General features: G+C 39.1%; 1 protein-coding gene across 2 annotated transcripts in view; it reads right to left on the reverse strand.

The window, feature by feature from the left end:
* LOC150085920 (bicaudal D-related protein homolog) overlaps positions 1–23,052 on the reverse strand; it is a 126,268-nt gene that overhangs the window by 94,560 nt on the left and 8,656 nt on the right. Inside the window, exon 1 of one of the 2 annotated variants that reach the window (XM_090373580.1) lies at positions 17,167–17,211. The exons of the other annotated variant lie outside the window; for it this stretch is intronic. Coding sequence (XP_090229706.1) covers positions 17,167–17,178 — 12 coding nt within the window. The 5' untranslated portion in view covers positions 17,179–17,211. Of the gene's footprint in view, positions 1–17,166; positions 17,212–23,052 lie in introns of those variants that run through there. 2 annotated transcript variants of the gene reach the window in all.

Genomic DNA, 23,052 nt, shown 5'->3' on the forward strand with positions numbered 1-23,052 from the left:
GGGAAACATTGGTTTAGCTACAAATGTAGAAAGAATCTTTCCAGGAAATTAAGTAATTTGATATTCAGGGAGAGAAAAAAAAAAGTTGTGGAATTTCTGCAGTTTCTGAAATGTAACCAGAAGCATAAGAAAAAAAACACGTTCCTCGCCGTCGCCCATGTTCATGACCTGGGGGGATAAAGGATACAAAATGTCACATTAGTTACCGTTTCTGTGTATTTTCATGGCGTCTACATGGATCGATTGCAACAACAATGGGTCCGCTTTATGTGGCTGCGTGCAAATTAACGCCCAGTTTTCCATTACTCAGCGACGCACACAATACTTTTTTCCCCAGACGTGTTTGCATTAAAAAGGTTAGCGGTCACATCGTATGGTAATGCGTACGCGCGATACAGAGCGAGACGGCAAAGCGACGCATGAAAACAGTTTCATATTCCATTCAACTCGCCACTTCCTGATAATAATCATCTCAAAGTGTCGATGTATGCTTTTGCTTCAGAAAATTAGTTTCTCCCAACACCTGGTCAAACGCAACAGGTATAAACCACCTTCCTCCGTTTACATTACGAAAAATAACCCTTTATTTCCTTATAAACACAATAGCGGGTGAAGGAAATTGTAGAGCATTCTAAGGACAAATGAGAGATTGAAATCAAGGAAGTAATGCAAGTTACTTGAAAATGTAAGAAAAATAATACAAAGGAGCGTAATTTGTTTTAGAAAATGACTTGTCATTCGGATATCCTTGAAGTGCTGCAGTCCTTAACTGTTGGTATTTGACTGGGCGAAAGGGAACATTCCGTTTAGTAGAAGTCGAGTAACGTGCCAACGACATAAGGAATTCAGATGGTTGTTTATTAACCGAAAAACGAATAATCCCATAATTATCATATTGATAAATCACGAGAGGATTCATCATCAGTCCCTTCCTTTTGGTTTTTTCATCGATCGACAGCTTCTATCGAGCTGTAACTTGTATAATTTCATCCTCAGCCACGACGTAACACCTTAAGTACTGTTGACCTTGACATGTTAAGCTCACGACTGGCAATTTCGTAGGGATTTACCTGGACTTCGCTTAAAACTTCCGCGTACCAGCTCCACACTCACTAACTTGTTCCACCACCGTATGATTGGACAAACAGGCGTCCTTTATGAAAATTTCCCTATCATTGCAGGTCTATCTATTCGATGGTTTGCTTTTTTGGAACCATGGTCAAAACTTAAGCATGACAGCGATGGCAAACTGCAATTAGTTGAACCAAAATACGCAATGTCCCTTTTTGGATTGGTAAATTTCGTGATTAGTTTTGAAATTATGCTAAAATAAACACTTGAAGTCGAAGATATCCTCTATCACCTTGAAGCGGTTTCGAATATGTATCCTAGTCACACAACGTTTTAAATTTTGTAACCGTGGACACCCTGAACATGACAGATGACTTCCTTGAATATAGTTCGCGTGAACTGAATTAAGATGTCTTCCTATTCTTGCCTGGAGTCAAGCTACATTTAAGATGTTATTTTGAAGAACTTTACGAAATGGAGAGTTAATTATTAATACCGGTGCCTGTTGCAACTTTTAAGGGTTATGCTCACCGAACGCGATATAGACAATGACTTCCTTCCTTCCCCAGCCCGCCCCTTACTACTGCGAGTATCTAAAAGACAACAAATGACTACACAAGAGTAAATTTTTTGCAGATAAGTATTCCTACGGAACCAACTTGAAATGCGTTGGATGTTTCAGACTCCTGGTCGTTATTCAGAGTTTATGGGGGTCATTCACTCCGAGTTAGCTGCAGCATACCAAGCCAAAATGTGGGCTATCAAATTTTAGGAATGAAATAGTAAAACACCTTACTTTATAAGTCTGAAGGAATTAATTATTCTGTGGAAGTAGTGACCTCCTCCACAATCAAGATATGTACTTGTCAGGGATGGATTTAGGCTGGCAGGATCCCGAGGCGAAAAGTGAATATGTGCCCTCCTGCCCCAAAAGCATCTTCTTCCGCAAAAATCCGTCCCGGTTGCGTGACCATTCACAACCATCAAAGATGTTACGTTATTTCCTACCCGAATCTTAAGGAGGAAATGAGATATACATTTCTAGCGAAGAAACATGATGCCGATAGTCAGGATGAACACCATTCCCTCAGCAAAATCCGACACCCTAGAGCCAGTGCCGGATTAAAGCACGGGCTAGTAGGGCCCTTGCTCGGGGCGCCAAAAACAGAAGAACGATTAGGTAAGAAATATCTTTAGTAAGAGGGCGCCGAAAAACCTTTCTGTCTGGGTGGAGAAATACCTTGGTCCGTCTCTGCCCAGAGGATTGACATATGTTGTTTATAGAGGTGTACCTACAGGCTGAGAGTTTTGGAAAATCACATTCCAACGAACACTAGGCACTAATAACTAAACTTATAATCCGCAAATATTTACATTGAACATCGTGTCCTTTCATCTGTTTTTGCGAGCAGGACTTAAACTGCACGGATAATGCAATGGTCTTAATTCTCACAGCAGAACAAAACTTGCCTTTGTATTGAGTTGTCCTAGTATTGCACTACTTTCAACAGATAGCTATATCACCTTATATCGAACAACTTCTTTACAAGTGTTTTTTCTGCGTGTTGTCACCAGACACCACCTCCCATCTATCGGATGAGGGACCAGTTAGTCATAAAACAAGCTGTCGTGTCATCTTTTAAACAAATGGTCAATTAACCTATGGGAGAGCCATCTGTTTGAAAGTAGCGCAATATTCGTTGCAAAGGCAAGTTGGTTCTGCTGCGAGAATGAAGACCATTATCGAAGCAGTTTAAAGAACAAAATAGTCCTCTAAAGCACCTTATAAAGAAATTCCATTCTGGTTTGCGTAGATTCTTAAAGACAAATGCGATCGTTGCTACGAGTGCCGGATTACTTTCTTAATATTGCCGGATTTTATAGTTACTGTATTAAGAATAAATTAAACAAAGGATATCGTTGATGGAATCACTGTATCAAGGCAACTGGAGAGAACTGGAAATGTATTGAGAATGCTAAAGAAACTACCGAGAAAAGCCACGAGTTATAAACCAAGAAGAAAGACTTCCGATGAGATGAACAGACCAATTCTCATCATTTGAGAGGGTTCTAGGCGCAGAATCCGCCTCATCGTGAAGTCTAGACGCAGAAGAAAAATGGATTTACCTTATTAGCTAACACTAATTTTAAATACAGATTTTGAATCCGTGCTCAACATTTGTGCAGTACTTTAGATTTCACATTGACCAGGTCCGAGAAGGAAAAAAATCTTCAATTCCAGTTGGTATTTTCCTACAATTCATGCCCTGTGGATAGTAACTGTTTAGATCGATAATATGCAAATTATTTAATTAGCACCAACACGGCTAATTAGGTGTGCTTATTAAGTAAATGATAGCAAAGTTTCACCGAAGCGTTGCATGATGCTAATCCCCAACTAATCGGGGCTTAAGCCTTAAATGAAACTATTTGCATCCTGTTAAAAATATCTAACAGTCGCACGAGTTTCAAAGAACGGAAAAAGTCGAATTTAGAAAATTAATTCCAGAATTTCATTTACACAGGTGAAGCAGATTAAACTAGCCTATAAACTTAGTTGGAGAATAGGTGCTTGGTGCAGTTCCCCTCCCCCTTTTCGTGTAGTTCTACACAACGTAAATTTCAAAAACTCTTTATTTAAACCTATATAATATGGGGTTTATAGTTCTTTTAAAAGGGAAAAAATGCAATATGTAAATAATCACTATTATATAGGGGGGGAGGGAGAGACAGAGAGGCACGAAGCTGTTCCACGAACTGCAATTTCGTCAAGGATAGTGGAAATTGCGTTACAGAACGTAAATATAGTTGGAGAATGGCTTTTCACCACGCAAGTATCATTTGAGAAGTTATGAAAGGTTTGCGTTTGCTTTTCTGTGGGGGCTGAGTGGTGAGTGGATCTCTCGCACGCCACCTCGTTTTGAGTGGGACGTTCAAATAAATAAAAGTCATTAAAATTTAAGGTCCGGGGAATTTTTCCTCTACGACTGCACGAACGTTTTATCCTAATACTGCGTGAGATCGCGGGGCCCACAATTCTGATTACTGTCACTGGCCATTCAATGAAGTCTCATCGTATTCAAAGAGCTCCTCTGCACGCGTGTAATGCACCCCATTTTTCGCCCAGTTTGTCTCAATTTGTTGGAAAGATAGCAGAAACGAATTTTAAACTTGGTTTCTCACTTCGTCCCAACTTGTCCACTTTATGTCGCTCTGTCAAATCCAGCCGAGATCAGCCTTTTGAGACCAGATTGAAACGAGTTGGTTTTGAATCCGTTCGCTTTGCATGAAAATTGTGCGGTGGGCAAAGGCCATGAGGTTTCGCGTATAGTAAATTTCGCGTGTTCAACGTTCCGTTTGTCTCATGGAACAGCCTATTAAAAGTTCCTCTCGTCAAGAGTAGATTCAAACCTAGTCCCATCCCACACGATGAAGAAAATGATAAACCAGGCCATGAAGCGTTAGCATATCTTGTCTTAACACCACGTATTCTTGGTACGGTTTGCCGAGCATTGAAACCAACTCACTCCAGCTTCAAAAGGAGTGAAATTCGTGGAATCCTTGGAGAAATTCAAATCCAGGCTATTTAAGCAGTTTAAATATTAACAATGTGCAATTGTGTTTCGAATAGACTACTCTTTGTTGCTACAAATAACATAGTCACAACCATGAAGTAGCAGAGTGGTCATAACAAGAGTGCAGTAGCACGCGCCCTTTGAGTGAACCTTGGTTCAAGCCCATGATTGCTAAAAACGATTAACGAGTTGTATTAGACGATTTATTGTAAACTCCTCTGATCTGGTAGTCGTGGCGGAGTATAAACAAGAACACACTTGGAGATCACAAAGCAGGAAAGTGTCACTTAAATTGCAAGCCTCTCTCAGATGGGCTTACGATTGAAAATCCTCCTTTCCATAAAACTCTTCCGAAAGAATTTTCGCACGCAGAGAAATGCAGGCCTGTTCAAGTTACTGGCAGAATGACTGAGGTCTTTTGTTATGTAGAGCATATCCCAAAGGCACCATCTTTCTCTCAAACTGAAAACACCTAAATCTAGTAGGTGGGGAATCCCTGTTTGCCAACTGACTGTTGTGCCAAATTGAGCTAAAGATATTACTATCAGAACTGTCCGCGCCCTACGGCTCGCCAACTGCGTTGTGGCTCAGATTAGCCACATGACCCACCTGTAATTTAACACACAAACAAAATCAGATTTGCATGATCAGCCTAATTTGCGAGGCCCAAAATATATTCAAGTAATGACTAGTTAAAAGCTGGGGTTGTTTCCTACTTCCTCTACACGAGTGGGAGTCTGATGTCGCTAAACACAGGGGAGGGAAAAAAATCAAGAAAAAAAAACTTTTCCTGCAAACGCGTGCATTGGCCTCGCTCGAGAAACTGTAAGGCAGAGCACTATTACCACTGCCTCGCGTGTAGTCACGATAGTCACGGTCCGCATAGGGTCATCGTTGCTTAGCAACGCTGCTATTTACCCCACAGTGGACCTTCGCAAGCGAGTAGATCCAGTGCCGCTGCTGTCTTCAGCTACCTGACCCCCTCCTCCAGCACCATTTTCAGAGATACCTCGTAATAGAGTGCTCCGTCTTATCGCATTCCGTAGAGTGGACACTTTACGGAGCTGTGTGTTCATTAAAAATAGGACATCGCAGTACTTCCCGTGACCGGCTACTTTTGGAGTGATCCACCCAGTTCAAGGAGTTATTCTACTTACGAGCAAAATTCATCGATTTTGTTCCCACCGCGACTGTCAGTATTTGAATTTTCCGCCAGGCGCTCTGCTTTGCCTCCTTCTGCAGAAGGAACACAAATTGTTTGAGTTCGGGAACAGTAGGTTAAATGGGGTTTGTTTGGGGTTATCCCAGATGCTTTTCACTAACATCGCTCAAGGTTTGGTAGAGAGAGAATCCAGATGAAAGTGCAAATGGAGTTTAATTGGCATTCCACATTTCTAATTTTAACCAAATTAGGAAAGACATTCACTACCAGGAGAAGTGAACTAAGCATTTCGCTCAGCGTCATTGTCTTCCAGTTTTTGTGAAGCCAACATCTGTTTCACTAGAAGACCAATAAATATGGCGCCCTTCACTTTCACAAACAGATTACATATGCTTGAAGGTGTCACTTTGAGACCCAATGCTTTCACAAATTGTACGATTAGTCCCAAACTTGGTATAAAGCGGTGGAAGCAAGTCTGTTTCTTGGAATCAAGGGATTCGTTAGTACAATGTGTGCACCAGTGTACAACTGAATTCTGGCAGACTATTCTCTTCTTCTGTAGTGTCCATCTACTGCTCTGCTCTCCCAAAGACAGGGACAGCAAGGGGACATAGCGAAGCCACCTTAAAAATCTAAAAGGCCAGGCATCTTTAAATCCCCACACATCCTATTTAAACTGTTATACTTGATTTTCTAACACGTTTCCGCAGTCTGTGTTCTAATGTATATTCCCATTGTAAAGCAACACAGTTTACTTTGTGTCTATGGAATTTCCACCAATCTATAATATCTACAAACACAGACTGAGTCGAGATAGCTACCGAACGGGAGCTTAAGTTATATCAAACTGCAGGTGCATACATATCACAGCATGGGTACGCAAAGAAAACCAATGACAACCTAGGATTCAGAACACGAAACAGTTAAACTAAGATCTTCAACTGAAGCTTATTTCATTAATACTCAAAGCTGAAATTTTATTTTCTTGCCATGACTTTCTTGCTTAAAACGATATTTTGTTATGACGGTTCCCGAATGGGGAAAATATCCCAAATCCCTCAACTCCCAGGTAATTTCACATGTTTATTGCTCAACTGAGGAGCAAAAGGCAAAAATAATGAAATTAAAATACAATTTAACACTTAATGCAAACGGAACTGTTACTAACCTGATCATTCTACTGGAAGCGATGCAACCAGAAAGTGTTTAGTACACTGCATGGTCTGTTACTCGGACACAGGTCGTATTTCGGGGTCTTCAAAATACGAAATAACAATTTGCCACGTTTTTTTGCAAAAGGTTTCCGTTTATTCATTAATTGATGAAACATCCGTTTCAACAGAAATTGGCCAACTAATACGGATTTGATGAAATTCATTTCATCCTCGCCTCTCTGCTCCCGAATTCATTTAACACGAAAATTGCAAGAGTCGATTTTAGCTATAAAAGAGGATATTTGCAAGGATGTTTTTGGAATAACAATTTATCGGATTACTTAAACAGCAGTTGTCCGTTTAACTGGTAAAAACTATGAACCATAACAAAATGGCAACATATTAAGAAACCATAATTAATGATCCATTACTCCACGATAATCATTCGGAGTTCACTGTGACTATTCGTTAACCCCCTACTCGTTGATGGCATGTTAATTAAACTGTACTTTAATATTAAAATATAAAAGGAGCCCTTTTCTGTATTCTAAAAGATATTCAAGAATGGTTTAAACCAGTAGCTCTTAATTAAAGTTCTACTTAAGATGGATATTTCCTTAAGATGGACACAGAGAGAGAACACACCTGAAAGATGCAAGACCAAAAATTTGGTTTTCCAGGAACAAAGAGAAAAAAAATAAAAACAAGAAAATTCGAAGCTGTCGATCATAAAATCAAGAGCAATTTTTTGGAAGGTCTAAGTTCAAATCCCATCGGAGAATGAAGACATTCTTAGAGTACTCTTCAATTAGAGCTGTAGTGATTGAATACACAGTGCAACGTGGCCTTAGACACCATTATGCTACTTGTATAAGCACATCTATACCATTGGTTGGAGAGCCACCTTTCTTCGCCATTCATGCATGCTATTGGTGAAATTCCGAGTCATATTTTCTGTTTGTTTTCCGAACAGAAAGCAACCCAACAACATCGTGCCATATCTAGAAGCAGAGTCGGTAGACATTTGACATTTAAAATATAACCATGCCCTATTACCCTAAGGAACAGTTCAGGAAAGAAGCTTCAAGAAGCAAGGTGGTTAGAAAATCTAAATATTTCTCTCACAGCATAAAATACAGATGTTTCCTTATCACGTGACAATGAACAGCATAATAGTCCACCTTAAAATATCTCTGGCAATTATCGATGAAAAGCATAGGCAACTTTTTCTATAATGCTTAAAAACAAAAAGCATGCAGCATAATAGATAGGGATAGATTGTGTACGTAGATAATCTTATTCAATGGCTTTACTATTAAATGTCTGAGTCAGTTAGCGGTGTATTGATGGAATGTAAGGCTGGGACTGGTGTTGCGTGAATGAAAAAAGGCTTCAGGTGTCCTCTGTGCATGAAGTCGGTGGAAACTTTTGTATCGGTAAGCTGTGACACGAATAATTATTTTCTTTCATCGAAATCCGCTGTGTCATGCTGTTTTTTCACACCAATAATTATACCACTTTTTATATATATATCTGTTTATTACTCATTCGAGACACCCTTTGTCCAGGAGGTGTGTCACATACTTATGCTTCAGTAATTATTTAAAACTCGCTATAAAATCATAAACAGGCACATACAACATAAGATTAAACTATGTTAAACAAAAATGTATAACAGAATGTTTCTTCTTCACCCATTCTGAAGGACCATTGTCCTTCAGAGTTTACAACTGAATCTACCGGGTATACATTACAAAAAGGTTTCCCCTCAGATACATTGTTTATACATCGTTTTTCTGGGTCAATTTTCAGATTATTGAAAAAAGAATTTACAGTATTTGTTTGCAAAATCCATTGCAAACTCTGGCTGTCCATTCGTGTCATGCTGCGCTTCACTTTTGGTTCTTCGCCACATTGTCCACTGCGTCACCAGGTCGAGTTATCCAGCCTTCCACTTTGCACGCATCCAGTCTCTGTTAATAAATGAGACTGAGTTAAAATGTTTCTTTTTATAATGCGCATCCAAAAGGCGCGATAACTAGGTTAGCATACAAGTATCTCTCTCGAGATGGTAAACTGTTTCCCAGCAATCTTATTTAGCCATCTCAGGAGCCAGTATTCCAACACCTAGGGAAAAAACCCCGATGCTATCTTAGGAGCTGATGACCAGATCATAAAAGGAAATTGGAAAAACGCATCGAGCAACGTATTCCATTAAGTTTAGGATTTCTGACTCCTGAGTTGCTACTACTAGTGATCCAGAATACCGAGTATGTGTTCTTTCCTATGTACTCAAAATGAAACAAACTTTAGTCTTTTCACCTTAGTTTATCTCAGCCAGTATCCGCTCTTCCAGCAAGGAATCCAAAAGAGCTGCCGTGGTTCTAGATGAAGCATTTGGCCAAATAGATAAAGGATCATACAGCCATTTCAACCACACACTATTCAAACTTACCATTTCCACAAAAATACGTAGATCAATGTCAATAAGTTAGCAAGGGTGTTAGGGGAGGACACTATATGGAACATCAGATTAAACATAGCGCTCCAGTGACCACAAATATAGCAAACCTTCAAACAGAAGCAGCATTGGATAAGGCAAGTTTTGGAAAGGGATTCGCATTTTAAAAAGCGGTTTACTGTATGGACAGGCGAGTTTAGGTCTCTTGTGATTTAAAATTCGGACGAAAAAAAAATTTAATAAGACCAACATGAGGTTTCTTATTTTATTTTATCAGGAGTAAAAACCAATTTTGTTAAATGGGGAACTAATTATATAACAAATTATTTGGAGAGGGCTTTATTCCCCTCAGCGGAGGTACAATTATAATAAAACAATTTCAACTGGAATACTGTATATAGATTGTTCTTTTAAACTGAAATTTAAAACTAATCAAGACATCCGTTATGCAGAAATCAAGGCGTTGTTCAAATTCAGGGACCAAAAAATGGTGTGCGAAACACAGAAATAATAAGAAGTTGACATTACCTAGCGTATCGCCCAATAAGATTTAAAGTACATATGCAGTTTTTAAAAAGAATACTAAACTTAATTATAGTACTAAGTCCTAATATTTACCAGCACACATTTGTCTGATAATAAAATTTAGCAATACCTTCATACCGGATTCTGTGATCGTTGTCTGTGACATTTGTGATTCAAGAGTGGGTACAAAATGCTACAGAGGTTGGTTATTAAGGTCAAAAATAAGTTTCCAGTTTAATGTTCGGTGGTTAGTTCATTTAATCAGCATACAATTCAGGTAACATGCTTTTTTATTATTTATATCATTTCGTTCAATTTTTCTGTCAGAAGAATCAGAGAATAGTTATTAAAAAAATAACAAAAAACTCCTACGTCTGGATTTCATCCCTAATGTATATTTGAAGAACGACATATGGAACTTTTATTCATTACTGGAATAAACTGCACTTATCTTATAATCTGTCATTTATGCAACCGCATCAATTAGTTAATTTCGTATTCAAAAATTAACTAATTCTGTTTAATATCGAGCTAGATTCCTCTTTCCAGATGAAAAACTCCAGTCCAATATCGTGAACAAATACGAGGTGTAGCAATAAAGTTCTCGGACTGGTGCTGTTGCGGTAATGATCGATGAGTTTAAGTATGTTGTGGTTCAAACTTCCTCCAACAGATGATGGTACAAAGATTGTTCAGTAGGTAGACATGTTGCTAGTTCTGTTAGTAGCTTTAACGCTCTATGTCACGATTTTGCAATGGAGCAACGAACGAAAATCAAATGTTACCTTAAACTGGAAAAATCTGCAACAGAAGCGCACGAAATGTTAAAAAACTGTTTATGGTGATGAAGCGTTAAGTCGTACTAGTGATTGAATGGTATAAGCGATTCAAAGACGGGCGTGAAACTGTTCGCAATGACCCAAGAAGTGGGCATCCGTCAATCTCTCGAAATGAGAACAGAGTTACAAAAGTTCGGAAAATTATGGAAAGAGATCGTCATTTGACGCTCAGAATGATGGCTGGTGAGTTGAATATCACTAGGGAGACGATTCATCAAATTCTGCACGAAGATTTAGGGAAGAGGAAGGTCTGTGCAAAATTTGTGCCGCACAGCCTCACAGATGAGCAGAAGCAAAGAAAGGTGTCACGACGGAAAGACTTCATCCGGACTTGCCAAGACTATCCAAATTTCCTGTACTGTCAATGGAGATCAGTGTTGGGTGTTTCAGCACGACTGGAGATGAAGCGTCAAAGCATACAGTGGACTTCAAGATCATCTCGTCAAGTCTCAAAAAGTTAGTTTACAGAAATCCAGGATCAAGACGATGCTAATCATGTTTTTGACAAACTGGGTGTAATTAAAAATTAATGTGTACCTAAAGGAGAGAGAGTTCATGCTGCGTTCTACGTACAGGTGCTTCAAAGACTACTGAAGCGCGTTTACCCGATTAGGCCACAATTTCGAGAGAAAGATAGCTGGCTCTTTTTCTCGACGTTGCATCCTGCACTTGTTGTGAAGCCATTTCTGACGAAACATGGCATGGTACAGATCAAACCATCTCCCTACTCTACCGATATAACACCAGCGGACCTCTTTCCCAAGGCGTCTTTTTCTCTTCCGCTTTCCCAAGGTGAAAACTGCCCTCAAAGGCAAGTAATTTAAGGAGGATGTTGAGAACATGAAGAACATCATCTCTTTGGACGCCTTAATTGACTCTTTTCAGAAATTTTTACATTGGTATAAAAAGTTCGTTCAATCAAGTGGCGATTACTTTGAATAAATATAAAACTATTTTTGAGCTCCTTCACTTTGTATTCTTCTTATTGCATCAGTCAGGGAACTTTATTGCCACACCTGGTATATTAAAAACGGTTGTGATAACGTATAACAAAATAAATATTTTCTGAAGAAAATATCACAAATGTCAGAAATCTCATCTCATTAATTGTTTGCCTGATTTAGTTTAAGTTTAACCCCTGGCATGGTGCCGTGAAGGGTATTGTATGATCGTGGTACCTGCGTGTACCGGTGAACTGTACAATAAAGATCTTATTTATTTTAAAAATATCTTATTTATTTAATTCAAATTTATATACATACTTAATGTGCGTGTGGATGTTTGTTTTTTTTTTTATTATGGAAAAAACTAACTCTGCAACGTTATTTTAAGATAGAGGAGGCTTATAAAACAAAACAGATGGATCAATCTCAGGCCCTTATTTACTTTTATAATAGTTCATATGGTGGGCAATGTTCCCAATCCCCGTTTAATTGGATCGATCATCTTCCCGCATTTTTTTTTTAAACTCAATATTCTGTTTTCTGATTATTCCAAAGCAGCTAACCACCCATTAACTCTCTCACAATCTGTCTCTTAGCTCTAAGTATCGCAATGGCAACAATTAATTATTGCAAGGAACACCATCCTCCTTGCAAGCATAGCATTAAATATAAATGTGCAAGGAGAATAGTGGTGTTCGACTCATTACAATACTTCACGAGAAAGACAGCTCCACTTATTAGATCACGAGAAAAGGAATCTTCAACTTGAAGGGTTGGATGAGTTATGTCCCCAAGTACGGTTACAACAACATTAGTAAAGTTTTGCACCGTAAAAAACTAATCCGAAAGATCTCACGAGAGAGATTCTTAGACTAGAAACCCATTCACAGATTGGACGAAGAAACTAAGTTAAACGTTATTCCGAACTTTTCTCAAAATCAACTGATTGTTCATTTTGAAATTCTCCTTTTGTTCGAAGTATTTCATTTAAAATTGCCATGGACTTCCTAGGTGGAAGTTCATAAGGGTTGAAATTCATTATGTGTATGCAAATGTGTGTTTGCAGATCGACTTGCATGTATGCGGTCTGGTAAATCCGAATCATACCAAAATACCTCCCCCCCACCATAGAACAAATACTTAAGGACCACGCTTGGGTCTGTCACATACCACAATCTGGCATGTGCCAGACCAGAGTCAAATTCGCATCGATGAACTTTCTGATACTCACTCATATTTTACCTTCCGGGAATTGGGCTTATTTACAATCTGCAAAAGGAAGAGGAGTTCTTTCTACTTGTATTCTCTGCATAACATTTCCCAGAACTGAGAAAAGACAAGCTAATTAAGTATTCGACATGTGATCAACTCAAACAGCATTCTTTCACGATTTTTCCGAGGTAACAAATAATTCCAAGCATCTTCGATGACCTTAATGATTTTAGATGTAAACTGCTTTCTTTTGACACACGCTTATTCACCTAAAGATTAGCAATTATCTCCCAGCAGCTCCCTACTGTTTTAATAAGACACCCTCTAGCCTGCCTCGCTCTGTTTACCCACTACGACACACACCAGGAAATCGTGGGCAGCCTCACAGACTAGCCGTAATGCAGGTAATGTCAAGAAAGCATCAATCAACTTGCTCGATGTCTGGGGATGTTACGAAACTAGATTAATGCCTCGTACTTTAAGGGGTAGCACGAGCTCTATTTTATCAACCAGAAGGGCAAATTTACCAACTCTATACTGCACTTCCGCAAAGAAAGCAAAGCAGGTAGAAAATAGCCACAGGCTCCGTCGTATTTTACCTGGAGGTCAGCAAGTTGTAGGATAACAGGAACGAAGGTCACGAACGCTTTCAGTATTCTATAGATGTTGTTTGATTAAATGATGGAATACACACCCTGTAGGAAAGACTTAATTGTATGTTTATAGAAAGGATACAGCATTTTACTTTAAATGCTGTTTCGATATTAATCAAGACAGTAAAGATGGGGTGAGCGCTTCCTCTTCCCCAAAAAGCAAACTTTTAGGTGTCCACGAAGAGCAGAAGAAAACAGAAAAAATTAATGAGCTCAAAAGAAAGCGAAACTGCTGATTTCGCAACGTTCTGTTGTTTCCAAATACTGTACGTAGTTTGTTTAACTAATTAGGTTATAAAATTTAGATGGTCAAGAATAAATTGAGTTAATTAACCACTATGTTAATTGCATTGAGGTAGACGAGTTGGTGGAAATATTTATACCTCTTCGTGGACAAAGAGCATCGCGTGTTCGATTCTCCCCGCTGGCGGAAGTTTCCAAGGGCGTTTTCTGGTAATTTTTGGAATTGGTCTCGGGAGTTCTATTATTATTTAACGCATAACATAACAGGGAACTCCACACCCTAGGTACAATGCGCCACTAATAAGCGTATTCATTACTATTATACATATTTAAAGATATCATAATTAAAAGAATAAATAAACCCTAAATGTCTCTTCACCAAAGTTAGCCCAACCAGACCTTTAAATCTAATTCCTACTTCAAATAAAGTAATGCAACTAATATAAACTGACCAGCATAAGCTGCTCAACGTTTGCTCCAGGCCCCAGACTACCTAAAACCGACATTGCTCTTTAGCGAGGTAAAGTTTAGAGGTAGATTGAAGATTCCTACAAAATTCAGCCTGCATCCTTAATCTTCGCAGTTTGTCTCGTTGTTGGAGAGCGCCACGTAAAGTCTACACTTTCATCCGATCGAAATGAGAGACCTTTCAAATGAAAGCGGATAACCCTATGTGAAGACACTCCAAAGTATCAAGAAGTGTAACAGGAACTGGGTAATTAAAAGGAAGCCGAAGCGCAAATACAGAGTTTAGCAGTATTTGTTCAATGTGATTGGACAGTTAAATAGCAAAGGGATTGATCGCAAAACAAAGCCACGCCGCTCTAGGCGACAACACGATTCAAAGTTTACTTAATATCATTCTTAGGAAGGCAAACCAGGGAGAAAAAACTTAAGTGTTTTTTCATTTTGGCGAATTATCCGAGAAGGTATAATTCTCAACCAACCCCAAATAATCGAGTCTGTATTTTAAATAAGCTAGAAAGGAGAGGACACGTATGAATATACAACGCCTGACATAGCCGAGTGGTCAATTCCAGGATGCAATATTATGGTACTACTTGACCATAATGTTTATGAGAATAAATTATTCCTTAATAATTAATGTTCGAGTACTAATCGGAAAGGAGAAAGAAAATAAATGCGTGTATACGGATCCTAAGGATTTAATTAGCAAAAATCAATTTAGAATCAACTCAAGAAAGCCGGTGGAGAGGATAGGAGCGAAGTTTATTGCAGTTTTGTTATCTTATAGAACAGAAACCTCAGTTACGGTGGCTAGTGATCAGACAGATCAAATTTTTGTTTAATCACCAGATGCTGTTTATTCATGGAACTAATACACCACTGATGAAAACGGACTGAATTCCTGCTCATGCGTTGTAGGTATTCCCTGTGTAAATATAGATGAAATGGATGATAATTCTCGAAGAGTAGACAATCCAGCGTAGGTGTTTATGTTGCAAGAGACAAGCCATTACTGTAATGACGAGGGTGTGGTGTGCTTCCACTAAGTGAAGCAAACAGCAGAATCAAAGAATTCATCCGCCCTTTATTAAAATAACCACAGGTTACCCAAAAAACTGTTTTAATGCCAGTGACGTCACATTATTTCATAACTGCCGCATAAGGGAACAGATACACCATCGTACAGGTGCAGACATTGTCTGCCATACAAGCCCTTGAAATTCAACTTATATTCCTTCCCACTATAATTTTACAGAATTTATAGCAAATTTAGCAATACGATACTTAAAATTTCAACTTTCCAAAAAGGTACTTCAACGATTTACATTTAAAGTACAAATAAAATTGCTCCATCTCTAAATTGCAGTTGGAAGGTCTTCATGACAGTCCTTTGCTTTTTGTTAAATACTTTATGCGATGTGTTTTCACCGAAATATTTTGCAAATGGCATGGAATAAAAAAGGAAAAAATCTTAATAGTAGCGAGAAAAGCGATTTCAGAGATTAAAAACAGAACATCAAGCCGAAGTCGAGTGAAAAATAGGACAACCAGATGTTCCTCACTGCATAAAATTTAAAGCGAAGATGTATCACAGCGCATTAAAAATACATCAGCGAAATGTTCTGCTTGTTCCACATCGAATAAAGGAAGCCCAATATTATAACAATTTGAATATATTATCGGCTGAAGGAGGCGCACATAAATACAGGGATGTCAAGGAACGCACAGTGATGTGTGTCGATGAGCCAAGAGTGAAGTCTGACGGCAATTTTATGGAGATAACAGCGTACTTCCTTTTGTGTAGTGGAAGATGTTATTGTACAAGCTCAGTTGATGAAAATCAAGGATGTAGAAGTGGCAGAAGTCACCGGGTCCGAAGCAAAAAGTCTGGGAGTATTAATAAAATTATCAATCATTCTACAAATTGGAAAGTTAAAATGCATTCATACCCACGATTATAACAGCTTGTTTGCTCTTAGTTCTCATCAGATCTTCAAACTACCATTAATGAGCTCATATCCATTAGCCCAATTCAATTTTGATTTCTACATTAAATTACCAGTTTAAGGAACAGAATTTATTAGCATGTTTAATTAGATAATCGGTACTTTCAACACGTCCGATAATTCCTTTTCTTATCTGAAAAGGAATAATTAATAATTTCCTTTTTGCTTTGCTTTAATGAAATATCGCGAAAGAAATTCGCCAATTAAAATTACAACTTCCCTCCCTCCCCCAATCCATTCAATGTAGCAGACGACAAAACTTCAATTAATGAACGCTAAAAGTTAAAGCTAATGAATCACGCGCTTCATGATTCTCGCCAGAGGGCTCTTAAACTGTTATTAGCTGAAGATTATGTCCTTAAATCTTTTCTTGTCATTCTTAAATTCTAATGAATGGCAGAAAGGAATATGCAAGTAGGAAATGCTCGTTTATGCAAATATATTAACTATAAAGCAATTAAAAAGCATACTTCTGCTAAAACAAAGGTTCCCAGTGAGACTCAGTTATCCCTATAGAAATATTTGCATTTCGTGACACCAGAAAACATTTTCCCACGTGTTAACAACAGTAATTTGCCCGCGTTATGAGTCAACATACCGATGGACAGAAAGAGATAGCGTCCAACTGATAAGATATCTCGCAAAAGTTTCAATTGCAGTTGATGTAAGAAGGATCGCTTATTTTCTTTCCGAAGGCCATTGATGAAAGAATACTAGCGGAAAGTGGGTCAGACAAGTTCGAGACTGTTTCTTTCCGCTAGAGAATTAATACCAGAAAAGAAATCTTTTACCACAGTAGCAGACTTTACCTTTTCTTCCAACGCAATTGATTACTTATTGTACTTAGACTTACCTCTTTTGACATCGCCCGAGGAAAAATAACTTTAAAGAAGACGAATTCTTTTTTCCCCTTCCAGTGACAGCAATCAAAAAGTTTGAGGGAAAGTCTGGAAACATTCGGCGATAAGTTCTGAGATATAATCAATTATCGTTTGACTATTCATCAATGTCAAAAACGTGAAAATGATGCACAGTATAAAATGAACTTCTATTTATTCCAAAGGAGAAAAGAACTGAAATTAAATAACTCTATCAACTCGAATGCAATTTTAGCATTATTTTAACGCAGTAGTTAGAGAAAATGATTCTTATGTACACATATGCGCATGTCTTGTAATACGCAAACGATAACACTGACTGATCGTCTGCTTCCACTTACTTTTTTTTTTTTTTTTGCTGCTGTTTTTGTTCAATAGAGGGAGGGGTAGTTTGCCATGGATAATTCGCATCAACTACGCTATAGGTTACGATGAAGCACAAATATTCTATAACTTAAGTTTTCAGATATTGAATTTCTTGTTTCCATTAGGGGGAATGCAATTTCAGGTGCTTCAACCCATAGCTTACTTTCACACGAGCGCGTTATAACTTATTTATTGCCATCCATTTTTCCCTCTGTTGATCGATGAACGCGACTAACCTGATAAGGAAAAAAAAAAGGGGGGGGGGGGGTTCTAAAGAATGTGAATGACGAAGCTCAGTTCACGACCCCGAGATTTCGGCTGAGAGATCACACAGTCGGGTCAACGAAGGATGTAACAACAAGTAGGCCCACTTTATCTTGTCCATCGGATCGTGGTTCTTGTGCGTGGCACAACATAATCACAAAAGCGATCTCATTTTAAAACAAAACCAAACGCTCTTTTACATGTCCTACTTTCTTTTCTTTGCAACCCAGATGGGAAGGAAGCTGAGGGCAGAGAAACAAACTTCTGCAAAGAACTGGTTTGTCACAGAGAGAGTTTACATATTCGAAAAATCTCTCCAGCCATTCACACCTTTTGTTTTTGTTTGGGGACTTGCGGACATTAAACTGCGGGGGTTAAGGAAGTTCTCGATACTGGTAAGCGGAACTAGTTCAACTGGTTTCTAACAGAGCGTCCGATGATATCAAAAAACAACAAAAAACTGAGATTCAGTTCATGCTTAGAAAATTGTCGCAGGTGTAATAGAAATGCTGGAGACATTTCACGAGTGTCGTTGCTTATTTCTCTATAATTATCTTTGTGTTTAAGTTGGTCCTTCTAAACTTCCCCACCGGATGTACAAAAAATGTGTCGCTATTCTTTTAAGGCATTCTTGACCTTCAGCCTTTCTGTGGTGTTGATAAATTAATGCTGGAAGTAATCTCACACCGATACAAATATTTTGAAAGAACCTCCACTCCTCCTAGTGCAAAAGAAAAAAAAAAAAGTGAAGTAATTATCTTTATATAATACAGTACATGTATTTGGTCCACTCTTCTTCAGGTTACAAAGCCAATTTGAACGTTGGAGACCAATGTTTTCCAGCCAACCCTGTCTCTTGCTTTGTGAAAAAGTTCTTGTGTCGTAAGACCCCGCTGTCCATTCTTTGATAGTATCAAGCCACTTTTTTCTTTGTCTTCTTTTTGCCTTTAATCTTCCCTTTGCAGGATTAGTCTCTGCAGCTCATATTGTGGGTCTCTTATAAGATGTCCGAGGTACAGTCTTTCTCCTTGTAATTGTAGTCAATTGCAGGTCAATTGTAGTCAAGAACCACAAAGTTCTTGTGGTTCTTGCCCTCTTAAAGCACCGCTCAATGGTAACCCGACCGGTCCATGGAATTTTGAGCATTCTTCTGAGCGTCCACATCTCGATGACTTCCAGTTTCCTGCCTTTCGCATGACCTAGGTCTCGTATCCATATAGAAGAGTGCTCCATGTGTGGGATTCGATAACTTTTCTGAAAATCCAATTTAGTGTCACAGAAGAAATTCTTAAGATTCCTAAATACCTCTTTTGCCATACCAATTCTGCTTCTGATTTCTGTGTCTTGGTCATTATTAGCCATTATTAAACATATTCCCCAGATACTTAAAGCCATTCATTCTATTTATGATAATTAGAAGGAATGGTTGTTTAAAGGTAAAATAAACTTTACTCCTTGTTTTGAATATTTCTACTAATAATTTTTCTCCTCCAAAAAATCCTTGGGGGTCTCTTAGACCCTGGTCGACTGACTCAAGGTGAAACTAACACGATTGATGTGACGTCATCACCATGCGTGAAATCGACATGGTTCTGTTTGCAGAAAACACTTCTGCGGGTGACGCATACGGATTGCGGGTAGTTGAGCTATCGGTTCAAGGATGTTTAAGCGTTGTCACGTGACTTACTAAGCCCTTTGTTCGTAGAAGATGCAAAGAAGGGAATTTACTTTCTGATCCGCCAAGGGAAAAATACGTACGTTTCGACACAAAGCACTGACCTTGCTAAATCTGTCCTAAACACGGTGAACAGATCCTTGAGTTCATTTCTGGCAATGGTTGAATTGCATTATTTTACCTACTTTTTACTGCTGTGTCACTCGATTGAGTATAAGACAATGGTAACACTTCAGCTCGCGCATGACACAATAACATAGGTTACTACAGAAAACCAGTACGGTACTTCAAGTTTCCTTCCAGAAAGTCTTAAAAAACCAATAGTTAAATCTCATTCGTTTACTGCCAAGGGATTTACCGGTAAATTTAATTACCAACAAAGTCTATCTTCCTTTCTTGGATGAAATTTTTGTTTCGACCTGAGAAAACAATTTGCAGTCAGCCATAACAAACACGGCACAATGTAGTCGTGCGCATGCCTGATAAAAGAATCCCGTTATGATGAGTCATCGATGGAATGCAGGTGTTTTGTAGATACAGACAGGTGATGATCGGAAGACCTCGTCTGACTCGCATAACACGAAGATGAGCTCAGATATTCTTCAGTTTCGCTACCTTACAGAAAACTGGAACACCAACCGGAAGTGCTTTGGTAACGGGGAGGTACGAGGCATTTCATGTCCATCATACGGAAAATAAGAATAGTGGTACTTCCTGATAGCGGCGTCTCTAACAGAGATATTTGATGGGCCAGGGGGAGGGGGAAGAAATCACTTCCGAACGCTAATGGATTCTTAATGTAAGACCTGCCCGGTAGTGTCGAGATGTGGAGCAGTACCAACAGCCAGATGTACCTTCACTAATGCCATCCCTACACGGAGATGTGGGTCATGCCAGATACGTTAATGCCAATAGAGAGGATAGTGGTTTTATCTAACGCCAGAAGAAAAAAAATTGATCACTTTGGAAACAATTATTGAGCTACGTTGTCCCAGTTGGGTACTCCTGCTATTAGACTTCGTTTCATTTGCTATAACAGAGCTGAGCAGACGATAGCAAGGAACGATCATCTTTCTGTCAATAATATGGAAAGGCAGTGACGTCACATTTAACTACCTCACTGATCAAAGGCTTGTCTGCCACAACCTGACTCTTTGGCTGACGCTTCCAGATTCAATTTCTTCATTTCTGATACCCGAGGATCTGATATGTTTTGTCGTTTTTCCCTTCATCAGTTACACGGAAGGTTATCGGATTATTTAGAATTCGAACCTATGCCATTAAGGCCACGAGGCGCCAGTTTGTAAATTGCGTACATTACACGGTCCGCTTTCCTGTTTTGTAGGATGAAAAACCGAGTTTCTGACAGAAGAGACGAGGTTCCAATCGAGTACTTAAGTGTATAAATGTCTTCCTCGAATGTCTTACAGCAGACAAGTAACTTCAGCGGAACTGAGTGGATAGGTTCGGTGGTACGGATTAAGTGCATTCTACGCATGCTCAGAACCAAAGTAGTTTAACAGAACTCAAACAAATTATTTGCAGTTACCCACCGTGAAGGAAGTAATAAATCATATCGAGAAAACCCCTGAAAACTCCCAGATTATGAAGACAACAAAAAACAGCCCAGAATTACGCAATTTGAGTCATTTCAAAAGGATTTCATTGCAACGGATGTCTACGTGAAAGAAAGTTTGTTCAAACGAAAACAACGGGCAGCGGGGGAGGGACACTGAACATAATCTCTGAAGTAATCCTTTTTCCCTCTCCTCCATGCACACACAAGGAGATAACAGAAGCGGTGTCATCGTACAATTTTGAGAAGGCCATTAAGAGGCATTACTCCTTGAGAAAGTAGTCGGATTTAGATAAGGTCCATCTGGACAATACAACGAAAGCATGTTTTGGTTTCTTGTAATAGGCAAGCTCGTTTTCTTTCTTTCTCTCTGTACACCGTAAAACTGACAAGCCGTCCATTATGCGCAACGAAAAGGTTTCTGTGAATTGTGAGCCAATGAGCCAAAAGAAAGCACCCCCATTGTCATGGGCGGCTTCAAATCATTACGCTGTCAATCTCTTGCCAGCAATTACGGCTCTTCGTCATCCGCACTCCAGCGGATATGGCGGGTGACTCCTAAGGAAAATTCCCATCTTTAATGAGATGGCTTTTACTTGCACTGTCATCATGCCTGTTTGACAGCGGAGAAGTCAACGGTAAACACGTACATCCTTCCGTAACTGCAAGGTCATGTGTATGATGACGTTCCGGAACTGGCTTTGTCGAACGAGGGTTAGCTAGGATAAAGGAGGAGGCTAGCGTGTTCTTTGTACCGTTCTTGACAATGGGACGCATTCGGAAATAGAACTTACTTACCTTAGCACCCTGCCGCCTTTAACTTTCAATTTAGGAGACGCCTTGCCCTCACCCCTTTCCAAAGAAGGTAAAAGATAAAGATATCTGCAGCGCCTTCGCTTGGACAGCAAAAGATAAAATGTTTGCAAACTGTGTATTCTGAAAGATGGTTTATCTGTTTTAATGTTTGGTTTATGAAGGAAAAATTCGGTTGATGAGGGAAATTTTCGCTTCTCACGGACTTCATATCCATATACTGTATTCTTATTAATACATGCCTTCGGGGCTGTTCAGAGCCAACACATTCCCAGGACAAATAGCCTCATCAGGCCTGCGTTTTTCCCTTTTAGTTCCTCTCTAATAAAAGCTTCCAAGATCCCAGTACCTACTCCATATCTTGTACTCAGGGATGCTGGCCCATCTATTCCCCCACCCCTCTCGATTCTAATGAACTATGGCTTTAGTGAACCATATTTTTCTTTATGTCTCAAAGCATCTAAGCCCATGAGGAGTCTTTGTATTTCGCCTGTCCAGCTGCGTGTATTCTATGATCGGTTTGCCTGGATGAAAAATCTATGTTTCTGGTGGGGGGGGGGCCGTATAACTCTCATCCGGACCGACTAACTTGGTTACGGTTTGAAAAGCTCATAAAAATTCCTTCTGTTGAATCATGTCCTAGTTTCCGCATTATAAAGTTGGCAAACCGGTGCAGGTGGTCACTTTTCAAAAGGCAGCTGCTGTTGAACAGGAACTGATATTCGATTTTTAATGTTCGAGATTTGCTGTAGAATGTGTGCACCTGGTAATGGTAGTATACCATCGTGAAACATCTACAAGTGAGTAAAGTGTTCACAAATAATTGCTCGAATATAGTGGATGGACATCGTCTCAGCAACAGTTGATACAGTTCAACGCGCTCGTTAACTCATTCATAAAGACCGACACATCTGTCTGTTTTTACATGAGATTTGTACATTTAAGTCAGAAGATGTGTGTTTCACTAACAAATGAAGAACAACCTGCCCTCGCGTAGCAGAGCAACATTGGAGTGCCACCAAGATTTGAGACTACCACCTCCATCATATCTTCAGATTTTCACATCAGATATTTGGAAGATACTCAGGTATTGCTCTGCTTGATACATTCAGTACCACGCTTTGACAAAATTGCTAATAAACGCATTTTGGATACAGCAGTAAATGA

This window comes from Mastigoproctus giganteus, chromosome 5, assembly GCF_048544385.1.
Source record: "Mastigoproctus giganteus isolate SK-2022 chromosome 5, ASM4854438v1, whole genome shotgun sequence".
NCBI lineage: Eukaryota > Metazoa > Arthropoda > Arachnida > Uropygi > Thelyphonidae > Mastigoproctus > Mastigoproctus giganteus.